Source organism: Durotheca rogersii (genome assembly GCF_024521655.1).
Source record: "Durotheca rogersii strain YMJ 92031201 chromosome Unknown GGS23scaffold_52, whole genome shotgun sequence".
Taxonomy (NCBI): domain Eukaryota; kingdom Fungi; phylum Ascomycota; class Sordariomycetes; order Xylariales; family Xylariaceae; genus Durotheca; species Durotheca rogersii.
The window spans coordinates 21,928-48,477 of record NW_026251283.1 but is presented as its reverse complement, the minus strand read 5'-3'; the positions used below and the strand labels follow the sequence as shown (position 1 = coordinate 48,477).

Here is a 26,550-nt window from a genome sequence, read left to right as displayed (position 1 = left end):
TCTAAAGCCGAGCCTTTATCTTATCGTTTAATATTATAAGGAGGCCCCTTTATTACTTTACGATTAACTTAGCCCGGTTTATTCTCGCCGAGAAGGCCCGATCGGCGTATTCTTTCTCTATTTCGGCTACCTTTTTCTTAATCTCGGCTTATCCCTCCTAATTAAGAGAATAGTAAAGGAATAAGTACGTCCCGAGGATCCATTAAATATCCTTTTTCTACCCATAAAATATGAAGGCCTTCCCGAACTAAAAGGCTTTAATCGTAACTAAGTTAAGGAATAAAAACGGATAGAGGATAACCTCGACGAAGTCATCCTAATAAAGGAAGGCGTCGACAGAAACGAAGAAACGAAAGAAGTTAAGTACCGAAGCGACGGAAAAGCGCTAAACTTCTGCTTATATAATGAAACGAATAAAGGATTAGCGGTTAAAGGCCTTTCCGATCAAAAAGCTTTAACCCGAGGCTATAGTAACGACGAAATCGAATCGCTTCTTTTATTTTACGGCGTACCGAAAATCTTTAATAATATCGATCCCTCCTTTTAAAACCCGAACGTTATAAAGTTATTATATAACCTCGGCGTATTTCTTTATCGTTTAAAAAAAACTAAGCCCTCCGTTTTCTTAAGCATACCGGGTAACTTCGATCGGTCGTTTAAAAGTAAAATATGGTATAATACCCTTTTAAAAACTATAAATAAAGCCGTTTTATTAATTTAATAACGCGATATAATATACGGATGAAAGAGGCTATACAAAACTCGAGGTTATCCTTTTCTTAGGCTCGCTGCAATTACCCAAACGCGTACGTTATTCGGTTAAAAAAGCTATCTTTAATCGTATTAAATTTAAATGATTTACAGAGCTACAGAAAGTAAAGTATTACGGCGAAATAAGCTTAAAAGAAACTTATTAAGGTTAACGATAGCTTGGTTCGGGTCGGTTAAGTTTATATAAATCGTAAAAATTAAAACGAACGCGGGATAATCGTAGAAGTATTAAAGAGTTTAGAAATCGAAGAACCCCGCCGATCGGTAGCTTAAGGTCTAATAAAAATCGACCTTAAAAGCCGCCTTTCTTTCTTTGAAGTCGTAAATCGTTATATCGTAAAAGGCGCGGATATTTTCGTTAATAAGGTAAGCGTAATAAACGAAGCATACGAAAAAGTTAATTAAGGCCACCTTCGTTTATTCTTACTTTTCCTCGTTTATAATTCGGAACCGATTAATAAATAACCGGAAAACCTAAGTTATATCGGTTTTTAATTCGATCTAACCATTCTCCGAGTCGTAATCCTCTAAAGTATTAAGTTAATATTTCTTTATATTACTTTAGTTAGCCTCGCCGCTATAAATCTCCTATAAAAGCTTTATTAAATCGGCTAAATCGGCCTGACGTATGTCTCTCGTAAATTCGTAATTAAACGTAAGTTAAAGTAAGTATTATCGAGACTCGTTTGGATACGGTACTTACGATTTAAATAACGTATTCGATTTTTTTGTTTTTATTTAGCCTCTGATTTTATTATTATTTTACGGTTCCGATTTATTTCTTCTCTTTCTTTCCTTGAAGTCCTTTATCTTTATTTCGATTCGTCTTAAAAACTTTTAATTTTAGATTTATAATTTCGTCGTCCCTCTCTTTCTCTCTTATATATATACCGCTATTATAAACGCCGCCCTCGAAAAAGAAAACCTAAGAATTTTAATTGAACGGCCGTTTATAAGTTACATAATTAATTTAAAGCTATAGGAATTACCGACGAAAAAATCGCCGGGGTAATTAAAATGGTTTAAAGTAACGAGAAAAAGGCCGTAACTCCCTTACTAATACCAGGGGCGGATAAAGGCTAATGATAATTATATCCTAACCGAACTTACGATAGCTTCTTTTTTCTTTTAAACCTATTAATCGATATAAATTAAATATATAGATATTAATAACTTATTATGCTAGAGGCATTTTAAGATACCTAGGCGTAAAAGCTCGACGATATAGTATACGATATAATATGGATATTAGTATTTATAGTATAGATAGGATTAATAAACTAATAGCTACTAGTAACCGATAGTTTTAAGGAGAACTAGGAATGAATATTAATAGGACTACGTAGATATAAAGGATTAAAGAAACGGAACTAGAGTCGAGCTAATAGGTATACCTATATATAAGCTAGCCTTATATTATTAATTAATAGCTAGTATAACGAGAAGTATTAATATAGGCGTAAAGCGGCGTTTAGTAGTAATACCGCTAATATTATTAAATAACCTCCGTTAAATCGAAACCGGCTTATGGCTATAACCGGTATCGTATTTAACGCGATCCTTTACTCGGGATTTATTCCTTATACGTATTACTTTAACGAAGGTTATACGTTAGGATTTCTAGACCTTAATAGGAAGGATTATCGTCGACTTATTTATAATAATTAAACTTTTAATTTAAGGAATACGCCTCGTACTTTAGTTAGGCGTTAACCGATTAGAAAAGCTCGTATAATACCCGGATCCTATCGGTTAGGATAGTATAATAAATAATAATATCCTTATATTAAAGAAAAAGTATTAGGATATAGATAATAACTATCTTACCTTTATTCCTATATTGGATAATAAGATTCTTATTACTTTCCTTTTTCCTTTATATCTCGTACCGTTAAACTAAACGAAATCTGTAGCTAGGAAACGGAATAAATCGCTATCGGGCCCCGAAGTAATAAAGACTAAACTATTAATAAAGACCTTAAGAGTCGATACTAGCTTTTCGTCCCTATATCCGCCCGAAGAAAAGGAAGACGATAATAAAACTCCTACTTAGCTATTCCTTACCCGTAGCTCTATACTTATCCCGCTAATCCTTATGGCATTATCTTAAAATAATAATAACGGAGCCTCTAGTAGTTAGAATATATCGGTAGCTATCCCGATTATCGTAATACGAGCCATTAAATTCCTAAACCCTACCGATTACCTTAAGCTTAAGTTTAATAAACGTAACGTAACCTAGTAACTAGAGAAGGTAAATCGACTATTTAACCGCTACCGTATAAGCGACGACGATAAGATTAAGGAAATCGGCGAATAAATTACGATTAAAATTATTAGGGAACGTATTAACGACGTTATAAAGGGTTAAACGATTTAAAGAGTTATCGTTATAACCCTAAAGTACCGTTTTAAGATTACTAATAAATTAAATAAAGTTAACGTTAAACGGAAACTCGTAACGCTATAACGAAGTAACGTAATTTACGACCCTAAGGCGATCTTTACTTATCTTATAAACTATAAACGTCTTTCTAAGTTCGTAAACGACGACGGAGAGCTTCTTTAAAAAGTAGGACGCTTAACCGATAAACTCTTAATATCTTTAATTATAAAGCTTTATAAAACGAGAGACTATAACTATAATAAGATCGGAAATATCGACTACCGGATTCTTTATACCTAGCTTTATAAGTAGGCGGAACGTCGTATAATAATATAAATTACCGATAAGAACTAAGCCGAAGAACGACGATAATAAAAAACAGTAACTTTCGAAGAACCCGAGAAGCTTATAATATAGATAGTTTAACGATTAACGACTCTTAACCTTTAAATGCCTTTACTACTACCTCCCTCGTAGCCTAAACCTTCTTACGGCTACTTAAGTACTAGTTAAGAAGCTAATATATAGGCCTTTTACGACCGACTTAACGCTTTAAAGATAAAAATACTTTCGTAGAACTACCCTTAAGAGAATAGTTCTTATAAATCTAAAGATACGTACGGCGTCGATTAATAATATTAATAAGAAAACCCGTTCCTAGTAAACGTAGTTCGGAACTTAAATCTTTATAACCTATAAACTAACAAAAGAATCCTAGTAAGTTTTAAACGTAATACTATATTAAACTACCGAGGCATACGTAATAGAATTTTACTAACTTAATCGAATAATTATAAGAAATTCGAATATTAATTTTACGGCGCTTTCGATTAACTTAATAACTATACCCGTTACCTATTACTAACGAATATAACGTAGAATCGGTTCTACTATAGGAATAAAAAGCGATTATATTATTTCGAGAACGGAAACCCGGATAAGCTATAATTAATACTAATCCTAGGATCGATTATTATCTAAGCTAAACGTAAAGGAAAACCGATCGCTTATTATATTTTATTCTACGTATATTAAAGTAAGGAATCTCTAGAGTAAGTATATAGGATAGTATATTACTATCTAACCGGGAAGTTAAAGCTTATATCCCTCGACTTATAATATTTTAAAAACGAAGAAATAATATTAAAGTAAGAAAAGATATCTAAAGCCGTATCGGAAATTAACGTTATTTAAATAATCGAACGTAAATATAACTACGAATTATACGAAACTAAGATCTTAGGTTATAATTAGACGAAGGGTTTTATCGACGACGAAGGTATTTATTATTATAAGGGTATTATTATTAAGACGAACTTAATCGAAGTTAACGTAATTAAGCGAGCTAAAGGTCCTAATGGCGAATATATCGAGAAATAAGTACCCGATTAAGAGGATATAAAAGTCTTATCGTTATAATTAAAACGTAAACCGACTAAAGCTAGGAAGAACGCTACTTTAAATACGAACGATTAAGCTAAGAAAACGAAGATTATTAACGAGTTATTAAAAGAGTTTTAGCTAGAGAAGATTAATAAGACTAACAGGAAACGCTTCGAGGTTTCGTAGAACGACTTAATTAAGTTTATATCCGGGTTTTAGGAATAAGTAATTAAATACCTTATGACGTACGTTATAGAGATTAACGAAGATTAGTTTAAGGTTATTAAGATTATAAAGAAGTAGGTATAAAAGGATCGGGAAGAAAGCGTTAAAATACTTAGCGTACCGTAAACTACCGCCTCGTTTATTAACCCTTCGAGAGGAATATCGGTGAATTCCGTTATCGTAAAGGATATTAGGAACTATATCCGGCCTTTTCCTAAGTTAATTGTTAACGTAAGATCTAACGGGAACGAAGCTTTCGTATCTACGGTAATCGATATAGGAGCGTAGTTTAATATAATCGTAAAAAGTTACGTAAAGAAGTAGCGTTTCCTTATAACCGGTATTAAGGTAATATAACGAGGTTTTAAATTCTCTATAGAGACCTTATACGTAGGAATAATCGACGGTTTCATTTAACTCGTCGATTACTACCTCCGCTTATCGATTTACGTCGTTAAAGATAGGTTCGTTAATTATCCTTTGTTACTTGATATAAACTTTATTTTCTAGTTCCGTATAAAACTCGAATTTAACAGAAGTACCTTTATAGAAACCGTTAACTTTAGCTCGGCTTAGATAATAATCCCTCTCGCTATCGACGTAAGGAACGATACGTTACTAAGCCTTATACTTAGCGATTAAGAAAATTAAATACTATTAATATTCTAAGCTGCTTTAATAACGTATATAAGCCTAAAAATACGTTCCTAATCGAGTACTTAGAAACCGACGTTAGCCTTTAAGCGAAAATTAATTATACCCGCCTTTATAACGACGATATAAAAGTAGTACTTATCTCCGAAGCTAAGGACTTATCGGCCTTAGAACTTAGTCTCGATAAAGGAAATAAAGCGGTCGCTAGATTAAGTAACGAAGAATTCCTTTACGTCTTTAATAAAGCCGTTACGAAGGTAATTCGATATACGACGTAAGAGTCGAAATAATATAAACGAAACCTAACCCTTATTTCGGAATTAACTTACTAAGCTAAACGTACGTTTTTAATTAATACTATATATAAATTTAAGTCGCGTAAAGATTAACCTGTAAATAACGTATCGTTAAACGGCTAAATACCGTTAGGAATATTAAATTAAAAGGATTAGGCATTAAGAGAAATTAAATCGAAGTACGAACCGCTAGAGGTATTATAATACGATAAACCCTATAAGAATATTATATTAAGATTCATTAGTAATCCCCGAGGTATTAGATTAATAACGGAAAGACTTAACGCTATTAAAGTAGGTTTATTAGATACGGAATTAACCGATTAGGAGAAAGACGTACTTATTAAGATCCTATACCGAAGAGAGATAGCCCTAGCCTAGGATTTCTTTAAAATCGGGAAAATCCGACCTAAGGTTTACCCTAATTATAAGATTAAAACGGTACTATATAATACCTAGTAAGCTAAGAATATCCCTATCCTAATACCCCTTAAGGAACGAGTAATCGAAGTCTTATATATACGACTAAAGAACGGAATCCTAGAAGAAAGCTACGGTTCTTATCGAAATACGTAATTCGTAATCAAAAAGAAAGATAGTAATTTACGACTTATTAATTTTACGATGAAGCTTAATACCTAGATTATTCGCGACGCCTTCTTACCTTAAAATAAAGACTTCTTTACTTAAGAATTCGTTATATATTTAATCCTTATAATCGTCGACTTTTTCTTTAGGTACGAACTAGGTAACGTTAACGGAAACGAACCGTAACTTAACTACGTTCGCTACTTTTATTAACCTTTTACGTATAACGACTATATTATAAAGCGCTACGAACTTAATTACTGCTTTTTTCCGAACCGTTATAAGAATTCTTTACGATTTAATTTCTATTAAATATAAGTTCTTCTTCGACGACGTCGGTATTAAAGGACCGGTATCGAGATACGATAACTAAGAGGCTTTTCCGGAAATACGACGCTTTATCTTAAAGTACTTAAAGAATATCGACGCCGTTTTCCTAAACTTCGAATTAGTCGGTATTATTACTAACGCCGTTAAGTCTACTTAGTATAAAGGTAGTACGGTAATCGTCGAATATTTATACGGTATAAACGATAGAAAGTCCTCGAAAGTAAAGAAGATAGTTAAGATCTTAAAATAGAAGTTATATAAGAATATAAACGAAGTAAGGTCTTTTATCGATATTACGGTTTTCTTTAAGATATGAATCGATTATTATACTATAATCGCTAAACTCTTCTTAGTATTAATACGTAAAGAAGTATACTTTATTTAAGATATCGATTAATAATAAACTATAGATTCGTTTAAAACTATTCTTATTAACGTATCGGTATTAATTATTTTAAATTATATTATCGAATAGCTAATCCGAGTAAAAGTTAACGCATTAAGAAACGGTTAAGGCTACGTATTAAGTTAGGATAACGATAAAGGTAACTTTAGACCTTCGAGATACGAATTAAGGATCTAGAGAGGGGCGTAGTTAAATTACGACGCTACGAAACGAAAGTATCTAGGAGTCGTTAAGTCCTTACGACGGCTTCGAAACTATCTTTACGGTATTTACTTCGTATTTAAAACCGACGTTAAAGTATTAATCGCTTAGTTTAATAACGGATTCTTTAGTTTCCCGGGCCCTATCCTTATTAAGTAGATAGTTTATATTAATATATTTAGCTTCGATATTTAATATATACCCGGTAAGAAATACTTCGCTACGGACGATCTTTTACGTAAACCTAGCGGCTTAAACGACGACGACGACGATTAATAAGAAGGCGATATAAAGAATTTTATTAATATATAGCTTAATATAATATACGCGAATATAGTCGTATTACTTAACGTCGTCGAATAATCTAACGATAAAGCCTTATCGTTATAACTACCGGAAGAATAGTCGATAAAGTTATAAGAAATAATAACGTTTCTTACGCGATTTTAATTACTTACCCGACTAAGAGATAACCGATTAATAAGGTATTAAAAGCGATAGACCCGGTTTAAGAAGGAAGCGCTTAAATACGTCGTTTCGGAAGATATCCTATAGAGGAAGCCCGAGAACTATAAAGGCATACGACGAGTTATCGACTAGGAAAAATTACGCAAAGCTATTATTAAGAATTACTACGAGGATTTCGGCTATAGGGAACGTACTTCGACTTACGATCGAATAACTAAATTATATTATTAACGCGGTATATTCGAATACGTCGCCCGAGAAATTAAATCGTATCCTAAATACTAAAAAGAAAATAATACCCGGAAAATCGATCCCGCTTTATATAACGAACTAATTAACGTTCTTACTTACTAGGTAATAAACGTATAATATATATTAATAAATAACGGATTTATCGTAATAATCGAAGCACGAAACGAATTATCCGGTTTTCTTAAAACCCGAGCCATTAGGAAGATAGATTCTAAGACGATTACTAAGTTCCTTTAGGAGTAGATATTCCTATAGTACGGCGTACCCCTAATAATTAAATATAATAACGGTTCCGAAAATAAAGAGAAGGTCCGTAAAGTAATAAAGTTAATCGGTATTAAAGTTAAAGTTAGTATTACTTATTTTCCGTAATCCTAAGGCGTAATCGAGGTTAGGTATAAAGTAATTCGCGAAAGCCTTATGAAAAGTATAAACGGTAATAATTAAAGATAAACGAACCTATTAAGGGTAATTATATAAGTAAATAAGACTTTAACGCGCTTATATAAAATGTCGTTATACGAATTAATATATAAGCGTAAGGCTATTATCCTAATAGAAACCGTTATTTTAACCTAACGTATTATAAACTAAAAGAATATCCCGGACCGAGAATCGCTTTTAGTTATACGCGTACGATTAATCGAAAGACGCTAGGAAGATATATTAAGCGTAGCTAAGGTTCTAGCGGTTAAATATAAAGAAGCTACCCGGTATTAGGACGAAAAGAATGCTTATCGGATACGAAAAAAGCCCCTAAAAACCGACGACCTCGTATTATTATATGATACGTTACGATATATAAATAAGTCGATAGCCGTAAAACTAAAGTACTATTAAAAGAAACCGTACTTAATCGCCGAAGATCTAGGCTATAGTCGTTATAAGTTTAAAGAACCGGATGGAGTTACGTTATTATATCCGGTTTTAGGCTATAGACTAAGGAACTTTATTTAAGATATTAACGGATTTTAGAAGTTAAAGAATCCGGAAGAGAACGAATAAAGCTTACGCTTATTACCGACTATTTTAAGGACTAGGAATCGGCGATTACTAACGACCCCTAAGTTAAAGAAGGCCTAGAACCTATACCCTCGGTAATCGACGAAAAAGAAGAAGAATGGTTAGCTCTGAACGATAAAACGCGAATTATAATAGAAATACTAAATAAGAAGTTTAAAGGATACGAAGTTATACCTAACGATAAACCCGGACTAAAAAGATCGACCCGACTACGTAAATAGCCCTCCTATTATAATACGATAAGGCTATAGTACCTTAAAATAACCTACCTATACCGATCGAAGAGGAATAAGGCCTAAGAGCTTAATATATAATCGCTTTTTTAAATAAGGGAGGAAAGAAGTTATTCCTATATAGTTACTAAACTAATAGCCTATATACGAAATTAATACCTTAAATTACGATATTAATAAATACGTTCTTTCCTATCTCTTACCTTAAAAGAAAGTATATTTACATAGATTATTAACACCGATTAATACGTTCTTATACTTAGATAAATTATCCTTTACGTTTATCATTAGGAATCCGAGATATTAATATCTTAATGTCATAAAACTATTACATTTTACTAGGGGTATATTTTAATATTTAAAGGGAAAGTAAGGAAAGTAGTTTATATTAATAAAAGTAAAAGTGAAAAGAAAAGAAATACACGTCTAGAAATAAGCCAGGAGTAATATATACCCGCCGATTAATACCTCTTTTTGCCTCTCTATCCCTTTATCTTCTTCCTTATTTATTAGGTACTAAGAAAACTAAAAACTTACTTACTTCCCGACCCCTGGAACCTAGCGATCTTCCAATTTATTATCGTTAATAATTCGTTTCCCGTTACCCGTAGTATAAGTAGATATACGACTTAGCTTAAATCCTCTATTAAAAGGGGGTTACGATCCGCTTTCGCCCGTAGGTAAGTAAACCGTTCGTCCCGAAATTTATAACGCGTTCCGTTAATAGAAAAGAGGTAAACGCCGTAGGAGTATCCAAAGTTACGATCGAGGGTTAGGGAACGGTAGAAAAAAAACGGTTATATCTCTACGTATTTAACGATATCGAAAGAGGCGAGCCGGCGCTTGTAATATTAATAGGATACCTCGTTAGGTACCCCGTATTATTAAATAAATAAACTAACGACGTAACGAGGATCCGTCGTTAATCGACGGAAATACTCGCCGATCGACTTATTATTATTAATTTTTACGAATAACGTCCGACGGCGGAAGGATTAAACGTAGCGGACGAGGAATATAATATAGCTCTAGAGATAGATAATCTCTTAAAAATCCCTATTCAAGATCTCTTAGGCGACGTACCGGCCGGCCGCCGGCCTACCTAGAAAATAAAACCGGACGTTACGAATTATCTTATCATTAATTAATCTAACCCTCGATTAATAGATTTTATTAATATTAAAATGTATATATTTAACGTTATTAATTTATTATCCAAATTTCTTCGATACCTCGGAGTTACCGGCCGATAATAACTTATAAGCTTTAATTTTAGTAATGAGAATACGAGGTTTACGGTACCTATTAAAGCTAAGGGATTAGCCGGTTAACGTTCCGGAATTCCTCAGCTACTTATCTATCGGCTTTACCGGCAGCGGTATCGACTTAACCCGTTAATACGTTACGGCTTTCTTCTTATCGTTCTTAGCTTTTCCGGCCGCCCCGGCGATTTCCTCGTCGGTAGTTCCCGTAGCTTTAAACTATTCGAATAGCTTAAGGGCGGCCTTCCGGTTTAGCTTTAGGAGTTCCTTCTTAAAGGCGGGGTTTATAGTATATATATTGAACAGGAGCAGCGTACGCACGCTATAATGGAGGCACGAAACGGCTACCTAACTGCTAACAACTGGCCTAGTGCCGATCAACCAAGATTACAGCTATAAACAGCTGTAATCGGTTAATCGGCCAGCTAAAAACGGCAGCTAAGAAAGGAAGAAAGGACTAGAAAAGGGCAACGAGGATAGCTAAAAAGGCATAGCAAAAGGAGTAAATAGCTATAACTAGTAATAGCTATAATAGCTATAGGTCTAAGTCTAACTAATGAAAATATAAGTACGCGACCCATATAAATAAACATCGAAAAAGCTACGTAGCCTAGATCTACCGTACCACTACAGCCTCCCTAGTTTAATTATTCCCTAAGGAGCAATTAAACTTCGAATAACAGGTACGGTGGCTCTCGTTTTCTATTAATCCTTATTAACCTTATCCCGATTAACCCTGATTAACTAAAAGCTAGCCAGTTTAATCAAAGGCTAATAGGATAAGTCAGAAAGAAACAGGTCTTTAACTAGGAGCAATTGCAACAGCAACAAGTGGGTGGTAGGATGGGTAACTGACTGCAGCCGTGCCTGACTATACCTGAACCTAATTTCTAATTAATCCCGAACCTATTTAATCGCTGCTAATTAGGAGCTAAGCCAGTTCAATCATCGATTAATAGGAAATAATAGAAAAGATTAGGAAAGGTTCTATAATAACTAGGCTGGCGGAGCTGTAACTATAAACTAACCTGATTAACCTATTCCTAATTAACCCTGATTAACTAAGAGCGAGCCAGCTCCATTAGGGCCATTAATAAATAACAGAGATCCGTTAGGAAATAGGAACTATAACGGATAGGTAAAATAAGCGTAGCTCCCGAGAGAAATAAAGAAATAATCCCATACGATGTAACGTAATCTCCGTCCTTCTCGTCTATGGCTATTAATCCTTTCAACTAATCCTAATCTTATAAACTAACGTAATATATCCTATTCAAGGCCCGTTTCCTAACTATTCTCATATAACCGTTCCTATATTCGTCCGGCAGCATCTACCGGGCTTCCCTTGATCCTCGATCCCTCCCCTATACGTAGTTCTAGGGGCTCTCTAGGCTCTTCCTACCAACTACATATCGGTAAGGGCGACAAGAGGGGTCTCCGGGCTTTATTCTATAACCGTTTCCTATCCTATGACTTGTGACTGTTTTTCCTAGGCTTTCTTATTTAATATCGTATCCGTCTCGTATCCGTATCGTCTATAAGTCTTTAATCCTAATCGATACGTTCCCGAATAGGCTTGTAGCGTGGGTATAAGGTATATCGGTATCTTCGTGTGGCAATTGAGGGTATCGCGGTACCTATCGGTTAAGGAGAAACCTCCCTAGGTACCGTAACTAGCTAGCAGGGATAAAACAAGGGTAATCGAGCTATCGGCAAGCCTCTTGCAATTAAAATAAACCGATCGGAAAGGACTAACTACCTTTAAGCTCGTGCGAGGTTATAAAAGGAGGGGTAGCGGTAACGGTATCAGATCAACTAAGGGCGAAAAACTGCCATCTAGGCACTAGTAAAAACGAAGGCGAAACCGGGTAAAAACGGGCATAGCTCCTGCAAAAGAAATAACTAAGAAACGAGAATAGGGATTCCTACTAATCGGCGAACGAGCTTTCAGGTAAGCTAATTAAAAGCTAATAGGAGGGTGTGATTATTAATGGTCGCCATGGTTATCTGCCCTCCCGTTAATCCTAACCTAAAAAGGCTGCGAAGCTATGACCTAAAAATTCAGACCAAAGGCCACGAAAACAGCTCCTAATTAACTAAAAATCAGGGAATCTCCTAATCGACGTATCCTAAACATATTAACTATAAAAAGGTCGATTAAAAGGTCGCTCTTAAGGCTGAGGTAAGGACGAGCTACTAGGTAGTTACCATTAAACAGGAGTAGCGTAGGCACGCTATGATGGAGGCACGAAACGGCTACCTAACTGCTAATAACTAGTTTAGTGCCGATTAACCAAGATTACAGCTGTAAATAGCTGTAATTAGTTAATCGGCTAGCTAAAAACGGTAACTAGGAAAGGAAGAGAGGACTAGAAAAGGGTAACGAGGATGGCTAGAAAGGTATAGCAAAAGGAGTAAATGGCTATAACTAGTAATGGCTGTAATAGCTATAGGTCTAAGTCTGACTAATGAAAATATAGGTACGCGACTTTTATAAATAAACATCGGAAAGGCTACGTGGCCTAGATCCACCGCACCACTATAATATATATAAAAGAAAACGAAAGGAACGACGAAATTATAAATCTAAAATTAAGAAAAATCTAAAAACGAATTAAAACAAAGATAAAGGACTTAAGGAAAGGAAAAAAGGAAATAAATCGGAACCGTAAAATAACGAGAAATAAGAACGGAGGTTAAACGAGAACGAGAAAGTCGAATACGTTACCTAAGTCATAAGTACCGTACTTAGGAGAGTCTCAATAATACCTATTTTAACTTACGTTTAATTACGAGTCCGCGAACGTACGTATTTATTACTTTATTAAGGGCATATAATAGGAAGTTAGAAGTTAACGTATCTCCTACTATAGTTCTATACGTATTGAGGAGAAGCAGAGCGTACGCGATGCTAGAGTCCTGGATAGGTTTACTTGAAAGTATACTCTATCGAAGACTATAATACGTACGATGGTCTAAGATAGATGAAACTAATATTTCTATATTAATCGAGAGACGAGGAATTTAATGTAGTTATTATATTTTAGCCATGCCCCTTAGTCGTAGAGATATAATAGTCGCTAGCCCGAAGGTATAAGAGATAAGGGGAGAAAAGGGATTAAACGTAAAAGTCATCTATTCGGTTATAGTAGTACGACGAAGTAACTTAAGCGTCTATAACTAAGATAGATATATTAATTAAAGAACGACGAATCTAATAATAAAAACGAATCTTTAATTAAAGTAAAATAGCAAAGGTAGTAATCTAGCTATATAGTAAACTGGATAATAAGTATAGCATAGCCCGTACTTACGAGAGCTATGGTTACTCTATATAGACATAAGGCCTATCGTAGCGTGTTACGTAATGCATTAAGAGGGTATGTCTTACCGTACCACTACAGTATATAAGGAAACGCGTTTTTTTAAAACGTTAGCCGTAAAGGTATATCTAATTCTATCGTTAACGCGTTTCTCTTTCTCTCTTTCTTTTTCCTCTTTAGGTATTTCATTCCGAAAACCTCCTCCTTATAATTATTATATTCTTATCAATCTCTAGCCTACCTTTCTTATTATTAATTTAAAATCTTAATTTTACCTTTAACTTATTTTTTTTCTTCTTCTTTCTTTAATTTTAATTTTTAATTTTTACGATAACTTCCCCCCGCTCCGCCGGCGTTCCCCTCTCCTTCTTCCTTCTCTCCGTTTATAGAGACGTTCGTCGTACCGATCTAACCGATTTAATAGAACTCCTACGGGAGACTTACGGTAGCAAAGATAACTAAAGCGATAGAAAGGAATATTGACTTAATACTTTAGAAGATTACGACTCGGGAAAGGGTTAAATCGAGTTAGCATCCGATATAGCCTAAGCCTTCCGGCTATTTATTAATCGGTTTCGAATTATAAACTAATAGTAATAAGAATAAATAAGGATAACCTTAGTTAACTTTTTCGTATACCTCGCCCGTTACGCTTATCTTATTAACGAGGATATCCGCGCCTTTTATATTATAATAAATTACGACCTCGAAGATAAAAAGGTAGTCTTCGAAGTAGACCCGTATTAAACGATAAATTATAGATCAGTGAGATCCTTTAACTTCTTAATCCGTTAATACCTCCTCGATAATCCCGCGTTTACTTTAGTCTTTACGATTTATATAAATTTAATAAATCTTAAACAAATTATCGTTAACCTTAATAAGTTCTCTTAGGCTTACTTTGCCGTAGCGTTATACTTTCTTAAGCTCCGGAGATTATTTAACTTTAATATAATTAAGGACGGCGCCTTCGATTAAGCGGCGTATATATTCGGTTAGTTATAACGAACTTAAGAAGGGGGTAGTTTCGAACTTATAATGACCTCTTCGTCTACTTATTACGTCGCGTTAATACATTAATAAAATAATTATAGTTACGGTTTTTAAAGCGGTATCTTACCGTATTTTATCTTTAAACGACCGATCGAGGTTACTCGATAAGCCTAAGAAAACGGGAGGCTTAGTTTCTTTAATATAATAACGAAATACGCTAAGGTAGTAAAGTAATTCTATAACGTTTAGGTTCTAAAGAAAGAAATTAATATCGTTAAACGTTTCCGGTAAGCCGTAAATTATAAAAAGCGAATCGACTTCGTTAACGTTATAACCTCCGCCGAGAATATCCCGATCGGCGAGTTCCTTAACCGTAAATCCTTTATCCGTTTGATCGTAAGCCGAGGTCCGCCGTTCCTCCGTAGCCTTAGTATTTAATCCCTTCCGTTCCTTCGTATTAACGAACGCCGAGCTCCGTTACAATAACCTCGTTAAGGTTACGAGCCGCCTGCTCCCTTCCCACGGCTTAGTTAGGATTAGAGCTTTCTAATCCGAGGAAACCTTTATACCGTATAGGTAAAAAGAAATACCTAGTCGACTCTCGGGACACGTACGCTCCTTTACTATCCCCTTAATTAAGAAGAATAAACCGAAACTAAGAAGAAGGTAACTAAAATAAAGAAAAAATACGCTGATTAGGTTACGTCGATAAAGGTAAACTAAACTAAGTTAATCGTAAAGTAATAAAAAGGCCTCTTTGTTATATTAAACGATAAAATAAAAACTCGGCTTTAATAATTGTTACGGAGCAGTTGAACCAGCCTTATGAGCCTACATACCGTAAAGCGTGAATGTAGGCGTCTACGTTTTACATGACAGTTATAAGCCCGGTTAGCGGTCCAAGGTGCTTTAGCTTAGTGGTTCGGTTCCTTTAATTACGCGTATACGAGCGCGAGAAAGCGCTAGCCCCTTACGCGGAGAAGCCCTAGAGCTAGACTAGAACTGGCAGTAAGGCGTCGCGCTAAGAGGTAGAGGGTTTAATTCTAGTATCGAGTAGTTGTTAAAACCTACCTAGTGTAACTAGCGCCGAGAAGTATGCGACTAGCGCTAAGAAAGGTAGAAGGTTTAACGCCGAGAGCAGTTGTTACCTACCTTTGAGTGACTAAAAACTAGAGGGTGTATCACGGAGCAGTTGAACCAGCCTTATAAGCCTACATACCGCAAAGCGTAAATGTAGGCGTCTGCGTTTTGCGTGACAATAATTAAATAATAACCGATAGAATGAAATTACGTAATAATTTTTAAGGAAAGATATTAATCGAAACATACCGTACTATACTTTTTAATTTAATTATCTCTTATAATATAATTAAATTAAAAAGGCTATAATAATATAGTAAAATATACCTTCTTAATATATTACGTAATACGTTACGATAGGCCTTATACTTATATAAAGTAATTATAACTCCCGTAAGTACAGATTATACTATACTTATTATTTAGTTTATTACTTAATTCGATCATTATCTTTATTATTTTTACTTTAATTAAAGATTCGTTTTCATTATTAGATTCGTCGTTCTTCGATTAATATATCTATTTTAATTATAAGCGTTTAAATCACTTCGTCGTACCGCTATAACCGAGTAAGTAACTTTTACGCTTAGTTCCTTTTCTCTCTTTACCTCTTATACCTTCGGGTTAACGACTACTATATCCCTACGACTAAGGAATATACCTTAGATACGATAACTATATTAAATTTCTCGTTTTTCGATTAATATAATAATATTAGTTTTATTTATCTTAGACTATCGTACGTATTATAATCTTTAATAGAGTGCACTTTCGAGTAAACCTATCCGGGACTCTAGTATCGTGTACGCTCTACTTCTTCTCATTACGTACCATGCCCTGGCACTAGCCCTAGCCCTATAATAGGCACAGCTCATTATAAATATTTTATAATCCGTTAACGTTTCTCGGAGCAGTAAGCGCGTTAAGCAGAGCTCCTATCCTAGTATAACTTCGATTTCGTTTATCGCGCCGGTAATTAAATTACGATTTTCGACGCGTTCTTCCGAAAGGATTAAAACCGATGAAGTATAAACGATAAGGAATTACGGTATCTATAGCTTATTTTTATAGGGGTTTTTCGAAACTAAACTTACATATTAATAACGTTTTAATTCGCCGAGTCCGATATTAAAGTTTTTAAAAATAACGAACTTTAGTTCTTATAAAAGAAAACGGCGTACTTTAATACGTTATATTAATAAATATATTAAACGATAAAATAAGCCGTTCGTTTTTTTATTCCGAATATAAAATTGACGGTATAAATTGCGAAATATATAATAAACGCTAGAAAATAGTTATTATTTAAGGACCAGATATAAATACTTAGGGATTTACTTTCTGGAAACGCGGAAATAAATTCTTTAAATACAGATTAACTTAACGAATTATAAACGAAAATAATTTAAAGGGCTTATAGTTTATACGTTATCGGTTATCCCGATCGGAAGGCTATTATAGCGATTCTAATCTGAAAATTTTAGTAATTAATACTTTATTAATATGTAAGAAGATCAATTCGTAACTATAACGTTTATAGCTACTTTAAATTATGAACAAAATATTAAAAAAAGGTTCTTAAATTCCTTTTCATATTTAATTATTACTTTGAGAATATGTAAATAAACTTTATCTCAACTTATTTCTATCTAGAAATAATTAATATATCTAAGTAATGAAAAACTACTTAAATAAGACTCTAATTCTCGAGCTTATATTTATTATAGTAAACAGGAGCAGCGTGGGCACGCTGTGGTGGAGGCACGAAAACTGTCCAACTGCCAACAACTGGCCCAGTGCCGATCAACTAAGATTACAGCTTTAAACAGCTGATCGGTTGATCGGCCAGCTGAAAGCGGCAGCTGGGAAAGGACTAGAAGAGAAAGGCAATAAGGTGGCTAGAAAGGCATGGCAAGAAACGAGTGAATAGCTGATGGCTACTGTAATAGCTACAGGTCTAAGTCTGACTGATGAAAATATGAGTACGCGGCCCATATAAATACGCATCCAAAAGGCTACGTGGCCTAGATCCACCGCACCACTACAATAGACGTAGAAGCGTATACGGAATATTTTTTAACGTATTACGTCCAATACTATGACTAATTAAGAAATGTTATAGGGGATAGAAAATCGAATTAATTAAATTATTTTTATTATTATCTTCATCGCTTAATAAATATAAAGTAAAAATTAAACACGGTTTATTACTTTTAAATAAACAGAAGCTTTAAAAGAATTAATTAAAAAATTTAAATAGTATTATGAGGCTATATTAATTACGAATGAAACGATTATGTATAATAATTACTTGTCGTTTAATAAGCGTTAAACGGACGGCTTAATACCTTGATAAAGCTTTCTTCTTTCTTTGCGATATACGACTTTCATTTAAACTCTATACCCGCAGTTTCCGCCGGCCTAGGCGCGGAAATAATACCTTTACCGTCGAATTCTGAGCGAAGGCGTTTGTAAATAAGGTTCGCGTAATTTTAAATTTTATATAAGTAACGTTAACTATAGCCTTTTAATAATATGAATTTTACGTAAACTAGAAGCGATTTCTAACCAAAAGGTTTTAAATAAACGATAAAGTATAACTCGATCTTATTTATTATAGTATGAATAAATTTAAGAAAAAGCTCGATTAATTAAAAGCAAAATATACAATTACGAAAATATTAAACCCGTACGTAATCGAATTAAAAAGTATCTTAACCGAAATTAATAATAAGTTTTACGTAGACTAATTATAAAAAACGTATATGAATAAATTATTAAATGAAATCTGGAACGATTTTTGATCTTTTTTATTATTTATTAAAGAGGTTAACGAATTTATAATAAAAGAAATTATTTACATAAGAAATAAAAAGGTAAGTAAAGATAAATAACGTAGAGTTTTAATACGTTAGAAAGGCTATTAAAAACTTGATTTTATAGAGGCGGAGGCGCTAGACGTTTACGAAAATGAATTTTGGTTAATAATCGTAAACGATGGTTTAAAAGAAAAATATACGACTTAAGAGAACTTAAATTTATAATAAATTAAAAAAACGGAGTATTTAAAAACTGGGCCGTGAGGTTAAATTTCTTTTTTTAAACGTTATAAGAGCGTTATTTAATTATAAAAAAAATGAAGCGATCAATCATTATCGTCGTCGTAATCGCTGTTTTTTTTCCCTGGAGAAAACTCGGAAATATTAGTCTCTTTAGTTTTTTATTAAGAATAAAGTAGGCGATAAAGGAACGGTAGATACGCGCGAAGCAGTTAATATCTAGCGTTTTAAGAGGAAAAGGAAAGGCTAAAGGGCGGAAGCAGTATTAAAAGCAGTAGAAACGTAAGCAGCGACGTAAGAAACGGGCTAGCGAACGGGCTGGTAAATAAAAGCGTAAACGCTGGAAACGTTAGAAGCTTTTTAAAGCATTAATCCGCTTCTTTAAAGCCGAAACCGTATGTTAAAAAGCGGCGTTATTAAGGCTAACGACGGCGGCAGCGATAAACGGGCCTGTAAGAGTGACGGATAGGGTAGTAAGAACGATAGACGGGCTAGTAAAGGCGATCTCGCTTTTTTTAAAGCAGAGGGCCGGGTCGGAGGCACAGGCTATAGGATCTACGAATTCTTTAAAAAAAAGGATTAATATATATATATATATATATATATATATATATATAAATATAAAAGGAAGCTAACGAATCGATTAAGCCGTAAATTAATAAGCACTCGGCAGCGTTAGTAAAAGCGAAGGCGTTTCGTAAGCGGAAATTATTAACAGAAGTGTGGCCGATTCTAAACCTGTTATTATTAAATTAAAGAGATCAAGCTAGCCACTGGAAATAGCTTAAATGTAGCATTTTAATATCAATTAACAGTTGTGCGTTTTTCTTCAATCTAACCAATCGCAGGGCTCCATTCTGGATGCCTGTATGCCTCAGGTGCCATACTGCCTGCGATTGCAACAGGTTTCGTGCCTATTGAATCTTGCCAGCTGACCTGCTTGACTTAACACTGACCAACAGCTGCTACCCACAGTCACGCGACCAACCAGCGAACCCCCGGCTTTCAGTCGATCAGCTCACTTAGCCCGGGACCCACATCAGTCAGCCTAAGATCGTTCGAGACTATCACGTGGATTGTTTCTCTACGTCTGTGCAGAGGACGATCGCGTGCTTCACGTTTCCGTTACTTGCCTAATAGCGAGGTACCTGCTCAGCTTGAAGTTTCGACAGATATATGTGTATTAAGAAGCCTACGAGGCACTTCGATGCCAGGTGGGAATTGACCATCGGTGCACGATATGCAGACTTGCCTTTTATGATATTTTTACAAGTCATGGTGAGATGCCGCGGCAGGGCAGTAGTAGTATGTGGAATGATGTACTTGTTTATCCTATCCGCCTCCACGTATAGGTCCCGGAAACGGCCACCTCCAGCGGTGGAGATAGAATGCCTCCAAATCAGGGATACGGAGGGACAAGGAGAGGGGGAGGTCTCCGACATCAGTCAAATATGCCTCCAACTGCTCGTCCGGGGCCTTGGCGTAAAGCCCACTGCTATCCAGCGAACCCCCCCCAGCATTGCCCCATCACATTCATATCACCTAACGCAGACCACGCAGACTCCTCCCATCCTACCGACCTACGTACCTGTTCATTACATCATAGGCCAATGCAATACATCATTGTCACCTATAATATGAATATGTTCCACCCTCTTTGCCGCCGGTCTGTCTCCTCTCCCTTCCTCTCTCCCTCTCTCAGACATATATAGCCAGTAAACAAACGGCGTAGCGGGTGGTGGACGTACCTATACGTATACTCGCAAGCTCTTGACGCATCGCCGACACTGAGGGGAAATCCTTACATCTGCTCCCCTCAACCACAGACTCAATACCCATTGGCCCCCTATCTACGGATCGCTGTTCATCCCGCCCATTCCTCGCTCTCTTGCCGTTACTTACTCGCCACCCCCCCTCCCCAAAACCCCTACCGGACCCCAAACGAGTCGAACCTGGTCTGCAATTGACCAGCTTCTCTACTCTTCCTATCTTCTCTCTCCCCCGTCTGTCTCTGTCTCCTCCTACGTGCCCCACGCGATATACAAGCTATATTAGCAAACCCCGGTATTGATATCAGCGTCTACCCAATCCGATCCGTTGAGATCGGAGTTGTTCGTATCCTCCCGATTGCTGGTTGACGTCCTGTATCAGTATACCAGTAAGTTCACCCACTCCTTATCCACCGTCTCTCTGTTACCGGATCTTGGCACAGCCCTCGTGTGGCCGACCGCCTCCAGCCTTTGTTTTGTATCGTGCGATGTTGAACGATCTACATCAGTCAAGATTCAACGGATGTAAATGGCACCTGGACAAGCCCCGGGCTTACCTATCGCGTGCCTTACTCCATCTGGGGCATAATCCACCTCGCTCTGCGATCGCGCTTCCCTCGTTAGCTAGAGGACCTGTTGCTGACACGTCCTCCGTCGTATCTAGTGACCCGATCTCACAAATACAACGACAAGGACCACGCCAGCATTGCTGACGGCACAATCCTCCCTCATGAAAATTTACCCAAGTTCTTTGCGAAGAATGGCTTCGACGGCGTAGATCCTAAGAAGACCAAGAAGAATGGTGGGGGTAGAGCCAACTGGTAAGCTTGCACAACCCTACTCCCTCCCACCTACCCATTTCTATCAGGAATGCGAATGCACTATGGACCCTGGCACAGTGATGTATACACATGTGCCAGTGATACTGACTCACGTCCCCAGGGGCTCCGCAGGAGAGGAGGTAGTCGATGAGGACTTTAATTTTGCCAATGCTCGCCGCCGCTCTAACAGCAGTGGTTACTTGAACCATGCGAAAGACTTCAAGACCAAATTTGAGGTTAACGAGCCTGAGCCTGTCTTTGAGGAGAGCATCCACGGCCCCACCGTCGACGAGGCCGAGGATGACACGGCCTTGTCCAAGACTGAGACCTTGTCAAGCATCGGCAGTTCGGTGGACGAGAAGGACAAGAATATCTAAGCAGGCGAAAATTTAGAGAAATGGGATTGACCGGCCTTGTCCTCGAGGGTGACGGACTCTTCTCGTCTTGTCGCTCCTGCCTGGATCCATGGCCCAACCCCGTCCCGTCCCCTGGCCAGTTACTACTAACTACACCCAACGCATGCTCTCTCTTTGCCTGCCTGCGTGTGCGAGTTAGCTCGTGTAAGGCATGTATTAATACGGAATCTCCTATCGCTCAACCTTGAAATAAAGGTATCTAAGGGTTACTTACCCAAAAAGAATTCATCTATAACAATTACGCTATCCTTGGGTGCTCACCACGGTGCTCATTATCGTCAACGGTAGATCTTTTATACCTCCGAGCCTCTTGTTGAAATAGCTAACGAGTAAGAACTCGTTTAACCAGGTGGGAGGGAAAACACCCCCCGTTCCCTTTCCACCTGTCGCTGGTACTTTTGTGCTTGCAGTCTAGGTAAGCCCATTGTATTCTTTTGAGCAAGCGCCTACCTGGCCTTCGGGGCCAGGCAATAGAGGTGCCGGGTCAGCTCACCCTATTCCGTGACTGCTAGACATGCCGCGTGACCGTTGGACAAGGGAGAAGGGAGATGGTACATGGGTGAAGGCGAATCAGCCATCACTGGCTCGGCAGTCGTGTTATGTATATGAATATGGAAGGGGTATATGAAAACTACCTGTACCAGCGTCTACGGCAGGTCTAGCTCACAGAGAAGCAATACGAATATTTCTTTCGGTTGGGAAGCCTGTGACTTGTTGGACTCTAGTAGTTGCCGTAGCACCCATGACTCTCTACCTCCTTACTCCCCCTTTCACTCTATCCACTATCTCTAGGTTTATATACGTAGCATACCTACCTCCCTAGGGAACTTAACCTCTTTACGACGGAACGAATCAGTGTTACCGACTTCATGCGCATTCCTTCTCGTGCCACACGCTATGAAACCAACGGAGAGCGAAGGGTTGTCAAGTATATATATTCTATTTACTTGCTTATATGACCATCACCTATTTTTGCTTCTAATTCTTGCCTTTTTTTCTTATTACCCGCATCTTTTCTATTGTTTCGTCCACCTTTTTCTCCGCCGTCGGCCCGCACAAGAAAGGCCTGTAGAGCCAACCACGGCGGCCTCGCCTGGCCGCCCTCCACCTTGACAGCGGTTAAGCGGCAGTCCCCAAGGTAGCATGCATCAGCATCACGGTACGGTATCCACAGGAGGAGATGTGTTATCCGCCGACTTATCTCTTGTTTGGTGTTGGGGTCATTGCTGCTGTTGTTGCTGGTAGCGGTATCCACAACAGCAGTAGTAAACTTAGGATGGGGGGGATAAGGAGCAGGAGTGGTGTCACCTGTCGCAGTGTCATCGGAAACGGCGTCAGGCCCACTGGGATCGTCTCTGTCATGCTCGAATGGCAGGAGGTACGGCACGCTCGGCCCGACCGCTTGCGCGGCCGCGTACCGTCGTCCGTAATATGTTATTCTCTCTGCATGAGTGGCGGCTGCTACTGCGCGCACTAACTGTATCGACTGACCCTCACTGTCGGCGCCATCACTGCACTCACCGAAGCAGTCGGTATCTATGCTGAACGCGGCAGTTGATGGCGGCGGTAGGCTGGGAGAGAGATGAGATGACGTTGAAGGCAACGGCGGTCCAGACATATGCTCAATTAGTATGCGTCTTCGAGTCCCCTTCCGGTCCCGCGACCAGAACCAGAGCGGGCCTATAGCGCGCTGGCGTCGCCATAGGTCCGGTAGGGTCTCGGGGCAGAGTTGGCGGTGATACTTCGTGATCTTGGGTGCGTGGACTAGGGCTGCCCCCGGGTCTACTAGCCTGGGCCCTCCTCCGGAATCCATATCGGATTCAGCTGCTATCAGCGGCGGGACGTGTACGCAGGCACGAAGGCCACTAAGGAGAAGCTCGGCGGCCCGGGGCGCGGCCCGATGAAGTACGTCCGCGAAGTAGTCATCCTTCAGGATCGGAACCGGCAGCGGCGCGCGCGCGAGAACCTGTCCGCTGTCGAAAGAAAGGTCGTGAAGCGTCTGCAGACTGATACCAATGGCACGGCGGCCAGCCAGAATCGCGTGTTGTAGGGGGGCTGGTCCTCGTAGGTCCGGCAGAGACGAGGGATGTACGTTGAGGCCGCCGTACTTGGCACTGCGGAGCAGCCGCGGTGGAACGAACAGCCCGAAAGAGACGGCGACGATAAGGTTGATGTGCGGAGGCATCTATCGGGAAGCGAGAAGACCAGGACTTAGTAAACACGGGGAGGGGGTAAGGAGTGACGGGCAGGCAATGGGTGGGATATCAGATAGTGCGCGCAATGAGCGTATCCCAAACTTACATCCCATCCCGTGAACGTATCCCTCTCGTGGATTGGCAGACCAAGCTTCAGGGCTACATCTCTAACCGGAGCTGTGGGCATACAGTAAGCTTATGCTCATCATCGGCACACGTGAGTATTGCGCGCTCGCGCGTATGATATCATGAGCGTACTTACGATGCTGAACAGATTTATTTCCTCTGCCGGTGAACTTGCCGGGTCGCACCACAACGTCAACGGACTGGACGAGCCCTGGGTTGCCCTGCCGCTCACGGCACAACGCCTCAAGCGACACACAGCTGAACAGGTCGGATCCGCAGAAGAGGATGCGTAAGGGGTCGGACTTTTTCCCCTCTCCTTTCTCGCCGGTGGCTTTCCCCATCTCCGGCGGGCCGGCCTCTTCAGCCTTTTTTCCGAACCATTTTTCTAGGCACTCCTGTGACGTGGTGACGGCGACGGGAGTTGTCGGTATAGCACTATGATTTTGCCGCGGATAGTAGTAAAGCCGACGAGAACATGCAAGTCGTGAAATAGGGGCATCCGCTAGTTGTGGCACCAGAGCCAGGACTCTGTGCCAAGCCCCAAGTCGGATAGCCATCGTAGAGGCAGATCAATGAAACGACATCGACGTTTAGAGTTAAGCGACCTCGGCCTACATTGCCGTGTTCGGGTCCCCAGGATATAATAGCCCAACCCCTCAAAGCTATCTTGGAGGATCGTGAATTACCTAATACTGCAGGCTTATTAGAGAGTAAAAAGTGTAAAGGGAGGGAGAAGAGAATGCTATACTAAATATAATAGGCTTTTAAAACGCGATAGTTAGTTAAACTAACAATTTGATACTTGAAATAAAGATAGTAGCTAATTATTCTATATAACGTAATTACGTAGAAATACAAAATCTAATATCTTAATTTATAAATTAAATTTAATATATATTATCTACTATCTAATTATAAGTTATACATTAAAGTATTTCTATTAACCCGTTTATAAAAAGTACTACCATTTACCATTTATTACATAACTACAGGCTACCCTCCCGTAGGCTATTTTTTAATATATTAAAAAATATTAAAGATTATTTTTTTTATTATACCGCTTCCTATTAGTTTTAAAACTACTTAGGAAATACGATGAATCTAATTTATATAGAGCTTTACTATTAATCTAACGTTTTTTTAAATTAAATTAGATACGTATCACTAGGGGTCTTGTTAATCAAAAACAGCAGTAAATAAAATTATATAGTTATAAATTACTATCTAATTAATACGAGTAAATTTTTATTAAATTTTAATTAAATCTCAATTAAATAAGCTTCTCTTATTATAAAATTCGTTAATAAGGATTTTATAGTGTTTATTATCTAATTTATTAATTAAGAAGGCGTTTTGATACGCTGTATAGTTATTATATACAGCGTTTTACAAACTACGCTAACGACTTAGCTTTAGGGTAGATTAACGTCATTAAAGCTTTAATTTTTATAGCGCTAAATAAATAAGAGAAATAATTCGTTTTATGAGTTTTACGTTGGGAAATACTAAGATTAGCTTTTAATTACTATATTATCTACGAAATTATTTAAGATATCTTAAAGACGAGTAGCGATTTACGGCTTCTTAATAAAAACTAGTTTTATAACTTCTTGAGTCATAACCTTTTAATTACGTTAAAGTCCGGACGTAAAACTAAAGCTTTTTACTTCAATTACTTCAATTAAAGCCTTTGCTTTAAATTAATATTTCTATATCTGGAAAGCTAAATACGGCTAAATGGAGTCTTATTCTACCTTTAATATTAATAAGAAACATATTACGTAGATCGGGAGAGCTACGTAGGTACTAAGGTTGCTTCTTAAAAGTAACGGAAGGTGGGGAGAAGAAGGTAAATTAACTAACTATCTAAGAGAGAAAGAGATAAATAAAGGAAATACGAGCTACTTATATATAGATAATAAGAAGCTACGAGCTATGTTATATAAGCGAGCTAAGAGCTATATTAGGTAAGTAAGTAATTAAAGAAAAAGTAAGGAGCTATATACTAATAGCTCTTTACGTAATATACCTCCTAGCTAGGCTCGCGATAGTAAGCTTAGCTAAATAATAATAATAGCTTAGTTAAAGAGCTCGCGATAGTTAGCTTAGCTACCCTCCTAATAGAAGTCCTAGGTTAGCTTAAGCTTTATTCGCTTTACTAGCTTTCCAGAGCGATATATTCGTCGCTTCGGTTACTTAGGTCTTTATATATTAAGGAGGAGCAGAGCGTATGCGATGCTAGAGACACGGATATGTTCACTCGAAAGTGTACTCTATCGAAGACTATAGT

At 37.6% G+C, this 26,550-nt stretch overlaps 2 protein-coding genes across 2 annotated transcripts; one reads left to right on the top strand and one right to left on the bottom strand.

Annotated features, from left to right (window-relative positions):
- Window positions 1–19,330: 19,330 nt before the first annotated feature.
- On the top strand, window positions 19,331–21,900 carry GGS23DRAFT_601330 (uncharacterized protein; the record flags this gene model as incomplete). The annotated part of the gene is made up of 3 exons (XM_051519192.1): window positions 19,331–19,385; window positions 21,367–21,523; window positions 21,645–21,900. 3 exons carry the CDS (start codon window positions 19,331–19,333, stop codon window positions 21,898–21,900), a joined length of 468 nt encoding a protein of 155 aa, XP_051367283.1.
- Window positions 21,901–22,853: 953 nt separating this feature from the next.
- GGS23DRAFT_589608 (Formyltransferase) lies at window positions 22,854–25,052 on the bottom strand. The gene is made up of 3 exons (XM_051517637.1): window positions 24,397–25,052; window positions 24,241–24,311; window positions 22,854–24,124 (listed from the first exon to the last, which is right to left on the bottom strand). The coding sequence occupies exons 1-3, from the start codon at window positions 24,815–24,817 to the stop codon at window positions 22,883–22,885; spliced, it is 1,734 nt and encodes a 577-aa protein (XP_051367282.1). The 5' UTR covers window positions 24,818–25,052; the 3' UTR covers window positions 22,854–22,882.
- Between the last annotated feature and the right edge of the window lie 1,498 nt (window positions 25,053–26,550).